The following is a 10,721-nucleotide window of genomic DNA, read 5'->3' as shown; positions in this document are numbered from 1 at the left end:
ACAGTCACAAGAATGGGCTGACAGCAATACTGGAAATGTCTTTTGCTCTACCAACATAAACATATGTGTAAACAATTTAAAGCAATGCAAGCCAACAAGCTAAAAACTTTAACAGAAGTTCGCTGCTTCTTCAAATATGTCCCTCACAGAGGTTTAAAATCAGTTCTGACATGGTTTTGCTGTTTCCTCTCTAAAACAAAAGCTACACTGCAGAATCTGGCCACTTTGCAGCAGCTGGTGCAAACTAGTCGAGCAGAAAACAAACCAGCACGTTTAGTGGGGAGCACTCCTCAACTTGGCAAAAGCACGTCACAGCATTCAAAAAGGAACAACACTGAGTGCAAGTACTTTGTGAATTATACAACAAAATAAAGTTTTACCTTCACATTGAGTCCTGGGAAGAATCTTCCATCTTGTTTTGATAACCGTTTCCAGAATCTGAAGAGCATAGTACTAGAACATGCAAGGAAGGAGCAGCATTAGGACAAAACTTTATGATAATGCTCAACAACAAGCATTGTAATTTTAATACAAGCCAAAACAATATAAAGTGGACCAGCCCATAAAAACTTGAATTTCTAAATTGGACTGGACTGAACCACATCTTTCATGCACATTTTATAGTATGCAGAACATTCACTTGTAGTTTGTATTATATATCTATACAAGCAGCATTAATCTGGAACACTGCAGAAGTCCTGCTGTTTCTCCCAGCATCACACCAGACAGCAAAACACAGCAGAAAAATCAAACAAGGGTTGTTACTATGATGAGTAATGGTCCTAACAAAGTCTAAGTTAAATATTCTGTTGCAGAAGCTGCAGGACCTATGTAGGGTTGGGCACTGATTTTGAATTTGGACTGGTTCCAGCCTATCAGATCTGCGACTTTGCTAAGGAACAAAAACTTCACATACTTTTATCAAGCAAAGTCTGAACTTCCTGTGCTTCCATCTACCTCACCAATTTTGCCTGTGTCGAAACACACACACGCACAAACAGATATAGTGCTTATGGTATAACAGGCTGGAGCGAAAGCTCAGCAGTGTAGTCAAGTATAAAACACAGACAGCCAAACAGTTCAAAAATAAGTTTACAAAAGCAAGAAAGAAAGTTCGTCAAGTAGTATTGTCACAATACTGAAATTTCTAACTTCAGTACAATACCTTGAAAAATATCAATATTTCAATAACATTGATACCGTGGGGAAAAATGGACACCTGATTCAGGGCATCAAATTTTACATTTTATTTTAAAGATAAGTATAACAAGGCTCTAACATGGTGATGAGGTATGCCTTTCGTTTCTTGGCTAGTAGCAGAGAATGACCTAAGGTGTAATCTCCACAAGGGACTGGGGGACCTGAATTGAGACAAAGTGACTACTTCAGCATTGCTATAGGGTTGCATTCAGACAAGCATTACATGAAAAAGTTCCACTTCATTGCTGGCGCAACAGGGGTGCCAATGCAACATGACCACAGAAAATAAACCAAAAAAAATCCATCCATCCATCTTCATCTAAAACCGGGTCACAGGGGCAGTAGCCTGAGCAGAGCCTCCCAGACTTCCCTCTCCCCACACACCTCCTCTAGCTCCTCAGGAGGAACCCCAAGGCGTTCCCAGGCCAGCTGGGAGACCTAGTCTCTCCAATGTGTCCTGGGTTTGCCCCGAGACCTTCTCCCGGAGGGACGTTCCCGGAATACCTCCCCAGGGAGGCGTCCAGGGGGCATCCTAAACAGGTGCCCGAGCCACCTCAACTGGTTCTGCTCAATGTGGAGGAGCAGCAGCTCTACTCCGAGCTCCTCATGGGTGACTGATCTCCGCACCCTATCTCTAAGGGTGTGCCTAGCCACTCTCTGGAGGAAATTCATTTCTGCCGCTTGTATCCGCGATGTCATTCTTTCGGTCATGGCCATAGGTGAGAGTAGGAACGTAGATCGACCGATAAATTGAGAGCTTCGCCTTATGACTCAGGTACTTCTTCACCATAATGGACCGGTACAGAGACCGCATTACTGTGGACGCCGCACCAATCCAACTGTCAACCTGCTGCTCCATTTTTCCCTCACTTGTGAACAAGACCCCGAGATACTTAAACTCCTCCACTTAAGGGAGCAACTCGCCCCCAACCCAGAGAGGACAATCCACCTTTTTCCAATTGAGAACCATATTCTTGGATTTGGATGTGCTGATTCTCATCCCCGCTGCTTAACACTTTTTGATTGTTCTGCGCACCATTTCCCGACTTACAGCGTTTCGTCTTTGCTCAATTTAAATTGTACGCCAAACTACTACGGTGGCCGACACGGTCACAACACATCCCCTCCCTGGAACCAACACCTTAACACAGTGGAGAGGTTTGAGTGCCTGAATGATCTCAGGAGCTATGTTGTCGTGGGCTATATGTCCTTGGTAGGGTCTCTCATGGCAAACAGGTCCTAGGTGACAGACAAAGGGGAATTTTAGAGACAATTAAAAAAAAAAAAAAAAAAAAAAAAAAAAAAAAAAAAAAAAAAAAAAAAAATCAAGGCTCACGAGTGCCCGGCCAACCCAAACCTCGGACACCAACTCTGGTTCTTGGGACTTGGAATGTCACCTCTACAAAAACATTTTGAAAAACAAAAAAAAACAAAAAAAACAAAAACTTTTACTGCACCATGTTGTCATCCAGTCAAAGCGCTGCATTTGGTCCACTTGCAAGACCATCACAAAACACCTCAAAAAAGGTTATTTGTTTCTAAAGAGTCATAGCTACAAAAATAACATGAACATTGAGCAGAGCAGTAAATCTCCCTGTACTAAACAGCAATGTGCTGCTGTCCAATAGGCCATGAAATTCCTAATCCACTACATAAACTGGAAGTCCTGGATTGTACTTCACCTGTTCCTAAAGTATGAAATGCTCCCAATGCAGCCTTTTTTAATCAAACACAGAGCTATTTTTAATCTGATAAACCACTAAAAATTTGGCATTTTCACCATCCCCAGCTGTTGTTGTAATGCCCCTTAATCAAATAAGGCTGAAGGGTCTAAATTATATACAGAAAGTATGAAATAGAAATTTTAATGTGAATTCTTGTTTTTTCTCTCACATAAAAATAAATCCCAAAATACCTTCTTGTTAATGACTCATTTAGCATGCCAAGAATCTGAACAAGCACTTGCTAAGAACCAGAACTGATAAGTGGAATTCAAACCTAAAAACAAAAAGTCATCAATACCCAACCCTAAACTATATGAGTAACTACATATAACTTATGATTCAATTTAAAGGTAAGCCTCAATAAGATGCCTTTAACTGGTATGTCATAAGGAACAGCAAGACCAACCACAGGTTATGTCCTGCATTATTTTCTGATTGTTGAATAGTGAATCATGAAGAAAAACAACAGAAGCATTTTATTACAAGTTAGTTTTTGATCTAATGTTACTTCAATTGACTGTTTCAACTGCAATCATAAATTCAAGAAAAAAATTAATGGCTGCAGCACTATAGGAGTTATTAAAGCAGGACAGACAGTGTGCTACAAACAATGGATGCTAGGAAAGCTCCTTAGAGCAGGGGTGTCAAACTCTATCGCACAGGGGGCCAAAACTCAAATCACACTTTAGGTCGCAGGCCGAACAGGATAAAAATTTATTGAACAGACTAAAACTAAACGTTTTTTGAACATAAATATGAATCGAAACAAACAGGATACAATATTATTCCAAAATAAGTAAACTTGAACTTAAAATCAGCAACTGTATTTCTGCTAAGGCTTACATTTGCAAACACCTGCTTTTTGCCTGGACACAAGACGTCGCACACTTTCATCATGCAGCACTTCAGAAACTCTCCCTCGGTAAATGGCCAGGCTCATTTGGCAACCTCCTCTGCCGCAATAAAACTCGCTTTCACAGCAGTTTCACTGTGTGATTTCGCTTTGGTGAAAATGTCTGCTGTGATGTCAGATTCCTTTTCAACTCCTCTACCTTCTGTAGCTTCTGCTCTGCATTCATGTTTTTCAGCTTGTCCTGATGTTTTGTCTCGTAGTGCCGTCTTAGGTTATATTCCTTAATTACAGCCACATTAGCTCCACAAATAAGACACATGGGTTTACCGGCAATGTCAGTAAACATATACTCAGCCTCCCACCGTTTTAGAAAGGCTCTGTTTTCAGAATCAACGTTTCTCTTGGCCATTCTTAGGGGCTAGCTTTGACTTGAAATTAGGATTGTATACATCAACAGACGCTTGACTGATCTGACGTAATTGATGCGGGAATGATCACAGGTAGCCTATCGTTCGGTAAGGCAGCTGTTGCGCTGCATTATGGGATTTGTAATTTGTGTGTTATCGGCGCTTCATATCGCTGGGCCGTTAAAAAAAGATATATAAAATGATCTCGCGGGCCGGATGTGGCCCGCGGGCCTTGAGTTTGACACATGCTATAGATGTATAGCTCTCTAAGTATTTCCTACATAGGTCACAGAATCAATTTCCATTCGCCCTGCTCCAATATCCTATAATACCCTGCACCCAGACAGGTTCCAGTGTAGAGAATATAGCGGATATCCATGAGAAAAACAGCAACACCTCATCTTGTCAGGTGTAAAATTAAAATACAGTGGAAATTTTTTTACTGCTCCAGGTGGTACAAATGAATCTGGGAAGGATAAGGCACGAAATATTAAAAGGTTGTATTACACTTTTCCATTAAATGACCCAAAACGCCTCAAACTTTGGATGAAGGCAATCCTCCAAGCAGCCTGGCATCTCCCAAATAATCTAGTAGAATTTGTCCTAACCATTTTAAATGAGATATCACTGAAATATAAACAAATTGTCCAAGTGTACAGCAGCATGAAAATCAAGGCTCTAATGTTAATTGTTATATACACTACAACATGCTGTAGTCAAGCTATTTCAAGTTTAAAATGATAGTGTGATGCCTTTGTTCTACTGTGAACCTATTAATTTGATAGAAAACATTTAACAGAAACAGTTTATCTTGTCAGTTTTGCTATTCTGCTAACTACTATTATTAGCAGTGCAGAATTCATTGAGTCATTTTGCTGAGCTTGCTGATGTGTATGTTTGTAGAGCAGCATTTTCATCCTGTATCAAAAGGTAAAATAAGTCAAAGACTGTACTTAATCTAAGCCAGGTGTCCTTGGAGTTTAGTCTTATATGTCTTTAAACACTGACGATAACAGTGTTCTTCATATGATAAAATTGGATCAATAAAGGAAAATAAACGAGAAGCTAATGTTAGCCTCATAGTTATAGTGTGCACATAATATACACCCATTCTCAAGGAATACAACGTATATTTAAAAACTAAATCTCAATTTTGTCGTACTAAGGATCACACTGACCAAAATCACTTTGATTATGAATAAACCTTTTACGCCATAAATACCATAATCTTTGAGCCATATCCAACCAAGCCTGATATCCTCACTTGCGCCCCAGCCAGAACCCGTCAAGTCAGCATTTTCTGGGACTGGAACCTCCTGAATGGACACGGGATTATGCTTAATAATTTTAAATATCATGCTCAATTTTGTTTTGTTGATACAATTGCAAACCTCTGAATGCCTCTCAGGATTGAATCAAGGTGTTTATTCTTCACAGTCAGTTTGCTTTATCACCTGTATCAGTATACTGGACAGGTACAATCTTAGCAGCAGACCATCTGTGTGAGTGGTTTTAGTAGCTGGACAAGTGCCATAAAGTTAGTATACTGGGGTGCAAAGCACCAGTGGTTTCAAGTGGAAACTGTAGGATAAAAGGTGCTTCTGACCTTGACAGTGTACTGAAAAGCGTGACTTCACTCAAACTTGACAGCTATTGGCTGTGGCTCTTTGCCTATGTAGTTTACTGTTTACCCTTATTTACACTTTTTATTTCTTCCAAAACTGATTCACCAAATCATAATCAGTGAGGAGTTCGAGTAACAGCTTGCACATGCAAACATGCCCAAACATCTAACTAGTAAGGAAACTGGGGCAACCTATTTTATTTTTTCTATTACCCCTTTTCCACCGAGGCAGTTCTAGGGCTGGTTTGGAGCCACTGCCTAATTTTAAACCATTTCTTAGTGTTTCAAACAACTGGTCCTCAGCGTGAAAAATGTGTTCTGGAGTGGAACCAACCCTTTGCTGATCTAGAACTAAGGACCGCTTACCTCATGGGCCTGGAGTGAAGTTATTGTAAAGAGCTGTTTACTACTATGACTTAATTCTTACATCAGTGTTAGTATGCTAACATTTGACAGCAAGCTACTAATTTCTCACAGCAATGTTAAGTTTGTAAGCAATTACATGCAACGTTTGTAACACTGATGGCTAGCTAGCTATTGGGTCAGCTAACTTTACCCTAGCAAGCATAGCCACTAATTTCTCACATAAATATTATGTTTGAAACAGATTACTTCAATGTTATAATCAATGGCTAGCTAGCTGTTGGTCAACTAAATTTACTGATGCAATCATAGATACTAATTTCTCACATCAATATTATGTTTCTAATAGACTGCTAACTAGCTAACCGTTGGGCGCTATCATTACCCCAGCCAGCAGAGAGACCAATTTCCCACATCAATGTTATGTTTGTAACAGATCTTTAGACCGTCAGCTCTCAGCCACTTCTCACTACCCAAGCAAATATAGTTACCAATTTCTCACACAGATATTCACATAACAATATTACTATGAACTTAACATTAACATGAGAAATTAGTAGCTATGCTTGCTTAGATAATGTTAGCTGACCATCAGCTAGCCTTAGTAGTATTCTTGGTAACAGTGGCTAACATCATTATGAGCTTCCCTATCATCATCACTTAACTTCTGGTTTTACAAAGGGTTAATGCTGCATATAGTGTAATAGACAAGTTTGTTTTTAAAGCATGGTTCTTTTGTTTTTTGTAGTCCATCACTGTTTTTGTTTTGCTTGGTGCCTAGCATTGCTGCAAAAGCCGAGATGTATAAAGCTGTACATTATATACTGACATATACAGGGATGTAATTATGTGGTTTTATAGTTACTCTGTAGCCCATGGAAAAGTAAACTGTTTTTTATAAAGGTTTGCAAGGTGAAGCAACTCCGAAAAAGGGTACATCTGAAGTCATTATTTCTTGTACAGTCCTTTTTATCTTGTCTAAAACCAGATCAGATTTGCCCTGCATTTTTAGTCTCATCTAATGAATGTGAAGTAAAGCATGTGAGGTGCACAGATGTTATGTGTAAACTTCTTCGAATTTTTTTATGGATATTTGTTGTAGCAATTCTGAACAACTGCATCATTTGTGTTGTATCCGATCTATGACTAAAAAATATATTTTATAGTGTGATTCAACTTGTCTGTTCACTAATAAAAATGGCTTGAAATATGCATCTCTAGAGAAAGCAATAAACCTAACACTCCTTCTGACTAAACATTAAGATGCCAAACTAGTACAGTTTAGCTGATAAGATTGGTTTGACTTCAAGAAAAAAAAAAGGTTGACACAGTGGAATCTCACTCCCTTTCCAGGACCAACAGGGAAAAATCTTATAATGTTTATGTGGTATTCAGATTATATTACCACCAAGAGTTGTCAGGCAAACTTGGTCTGTTAGGTTCAAATTAATCAGAATTCATTTCGTCACAAGGATCCAGATGTCCTGCATAGCTGAAGAGTTAGGGCATGGCGCAAATACCGCCAAGAATACAGAGTAAGCTTCTACTGGGGTCATGTGCACCCACCAAATGAACTCATAATACTTAAAGTTGTTGTCAAAAACATCTATATGTTCTATAAAAACCATGTCATAAACAAACCACTGTGAGCGGATGTAATGTTTTTTTTTTCCACCCTGCACATTGTTGTTTTTTTTAAACACTTCTTCAAAGAACAAGTAGGTGTCTTTCTACCAATGTTTTCTGGACTGGAGCTAGCTTACTTTGGTGTTCATGTTCTGGGAAAATTCGAGGATGGTGTCCACTCTTGTCCAGGCATCCGGATGCTCTTTTAAGTGTGTCAGCACCTCTTGTGCCATTCTTTGCTATAAGACAAAGAGACTTTAGATTTAACACTGAAGTCAGATTGCTTATAAAGCACTTTTTTGTACATTACAACATACCTGTGGTCCTACCCCATGATATAGACAGTTCACCACATTATCTAGTAGGTTGATATCCAGTTTCTGGTTGAAGTCCAGCAGCTGCTGTGCTGCATGGTCTGCTAACATTGTCATAATTGCTGGCATAGAGCTCTGCAACAAGGACAGCAGAGGGAGGGATTATGAGTGCATAGATCACATTTAACAGGCAAAGTCATGTGAACCATGTGTTTCAAACAGATGACAATGTGACGAACATCCCCTATGCCCACCACAATGCCATAATTTTTAAGAAGTTAAGCTTATGGTGTCACAAGCCTACCAGGACTCCAATGCCCTCTCTGCAGAGCATTTACCACCACAGGGTGCATAGGAAAGCTGCCTCCATCCTCAAGGACCCCACCCACCCCCAGCACGGACTGCTCATACCCGTCCTCCAGTCGGAGGCTCAGAAATGCAGGACTTCTAAACTGAAAAAATCTCTTTCCAACTGCCATCAAACTCCTAAACAGCTGACTCAGGATCTACCTCATCTAATTTCATCTGTACTGTTTACATACTCATTTTGCACATGCACAATTGCACACTCACTGCTGAGTATTTGCACTCCATGGCTCCCACGTAGCATATATTCTCTCTGCATTATATTGTGTTCTTGTTGTATTTTTATTTGCTTCCTTCACTTGCTGCTTCAAAGTGCATTAGATTTGTGATTTTACTGCCTATTTAGATTTGTGTTATTGCTCATATACTTTATATTTCACTTGTATTGTGTGGCATTCGTGTGCACGGCCAAGTAAGAATTTCATTGTACAGGGAAACACATTCCCTAACTGTGCATATGACAAATAAATACTTTGACCTTGACCTATCACTGTTCAGAAAGTATGCAAAGGAAAGGACAGCTTTGTCTGTTGGACTCTGAGTTTAGAAAAATGTGCTTTGGCTGAAAATAGTGCACAGTACTCTGGTCTACCCCAAGGAATCTAGATAAATGAATAGTCACACTGAGTAGCTGCACAAGAATAATAGTGTAAAAAAAAATCCCAAAACCTATGGTAACTTTCATTTTATTGACAATATGAGGGTTTTTTTTATCAGACTGGCACCACACTATCTCGACAAAAATAGGTTGACATTGATCTGTAATTGGTAGCATACACCATTCATAAAACCAAAGTCAATAACATTTCCCCGTTAGCTTAAACAAACCATTAAGCAATAGATTCAAACTTAGAAATAAGCAACTAGTTTATGCATGGCCCGTCCATATTACCCACCCTGCTCTAATAGGGCACTTTCTGTGACCATATTAAGGTTAAACGAGCCACGTGCCGGATATACTAGGCGACGTAACGTTGTTTACATGTTAGTGACGGCGCTCACTCCTCCAAACACCGACACATATGTATTAATCTAAAATCTGAATAAAGAATGCATTTTACAACTGTGTTGACAACTATAGAAATAATGTGGTTGATATTTAATGTGATCGAACGTGCAAGCGGCACTCGAGCACTTTACGCAGAATGCTAAAAACAGCTAGCATTTATGCTACATTTCTAGCTAGCTGTTAGCAGTGTGTCGGACAAACTGCTCACGTGGTCCTTCACTGCTGACTACCACCACTCCCACCACGGATACCAGGGACGGAGGGCGCCCATACATTACTTGCTCCTATCACTGAACAACTAAGTAAAGAAAATTATCGCTTTGTGTTTGTGCCAGAGCTCTGTTAAGCTATATTATTTAGACGTTTCACACACTAAAAGAAGAAAAAGTAGTTAACATTGGTTCCCGCTACGTATCTAGCAACATTAACTTGACATCCGCTAGCATCACACGAGTGATGCTGCTGCGGTGTGAGGAACGGATTTAATACAGCGCTTGCTGATTTGCAATGACACATGTAACGTTATAGGACTTGGCCTCTGTTAGTTATGAATTTAGCGTTAATTGAGTTAACTTACAGCACTTTCTGAAAGAGACGGCGACTGCAATTTGGATATCCCGCTTATGCTATTACATTCTGAATTAGCGTGTCTTTTAAGGAGCACTGTAACTAGCTAGATAAACAGTGATAACATTAACTTAACACGACTTAGCTAATACCCACACCACAATGCATTTTATTCGCTGTCCAGGTAAAGCCAAGAAACGTTAATCACAACATGGCATGTTTGCGCCTCACCCCAGTTACCTACCTAAGTCCAAGGCTCTGACTGAAAAGAGGGCGTTTGCCAAAAAAGCTACAAGATATAGTGAGTACTTCAGTATCACTGTTGAATAGATTTCCTATTTCTGCAGCGTTGACTATCTCCAGCTCCAGCAGTAAGTGATATCTAGCAGGTAAGAAGCATTGATGTGAATTCCAAAACTGTTATCACGGCAAACCCAGCACTATGTCGCTCCGATACATTTTACAAAACAAAGTAAACCTTGATTGACAAATTAATTCGTCACTCTAATAATTTTCCAGCGGGGCAGTATAGAGGTTGTGTGCCTGCGCCTCTTCTCTCTCAAGCAACTAACTCACAACCGGTTGAAACCGGTTCAGACTGGGAGATTCCATCTCGGTTTAGTTTTCAGCCGATGGCGCCGCGTAAAGTTTGGACTGGCGTAACGCCC

The 10,721-nt window shown here is 39.9% G+C and overlaps 1 protein-coding gene across 2 annotated transcripts in view; it reads right to left on the bottom strand.

The window, feature by feature from the left end:
* xpo1b (exportin 1 (CRM1 homolog, yeast) b) overlaps window positions 1–10,721 on the bottom strand; it is a 37,386-nt gene extending 26,665 nt beyond the window's left edge. Inside the window, exons 1-4 of one of the 2 annotated variants that reach the window (XM_020623293.1) lie at window positions 10,298–10,721; window positions 8,115–8,246; window positions 7,935–8,036; window positions 381–453 (exon numbers count right to left, since the gene is read on the bottom strand). In XM_020623293.1, coding sequence (XP_020478949.1) covers window positions 381–453; window positions 7,935–8,036; window positions 8,115–8,240 — 301 coding nt within the window. In that variant the 5' untranslated portion in view covers window positions 8,241–8,246; window positions 10,298–10,721. Of the gene's footprint in view, window positions 1–380; window positions 454–7,934; window positions 8,037–8,114; window positions 8,247–10,063; window positions 10,085–10,297 lie in introns of those variants that run through there. The other variant, XM_020623294.1, reaches the window with a different exon arrangement.

Source organism: Monopterus albus, unplaced genomic scaffold (assembly GCF_001952655.1).
Source record: "Monopterus albus unplaced genomic scaffold, M_albus_1.0 scaffold296.1, whole genome shotgun sequence".
NCBI lineage: Eukaryota > Metazoa > Chordata > Actinopteri > Synbranchiformes > Synbranchidae > Monopterus > Monopterus albus.
The sequence above is the reverse complement of the archived record's forward strand: the minus strand, read 5'-3'. Positions and strand labels throughout refer to the sequence as shown.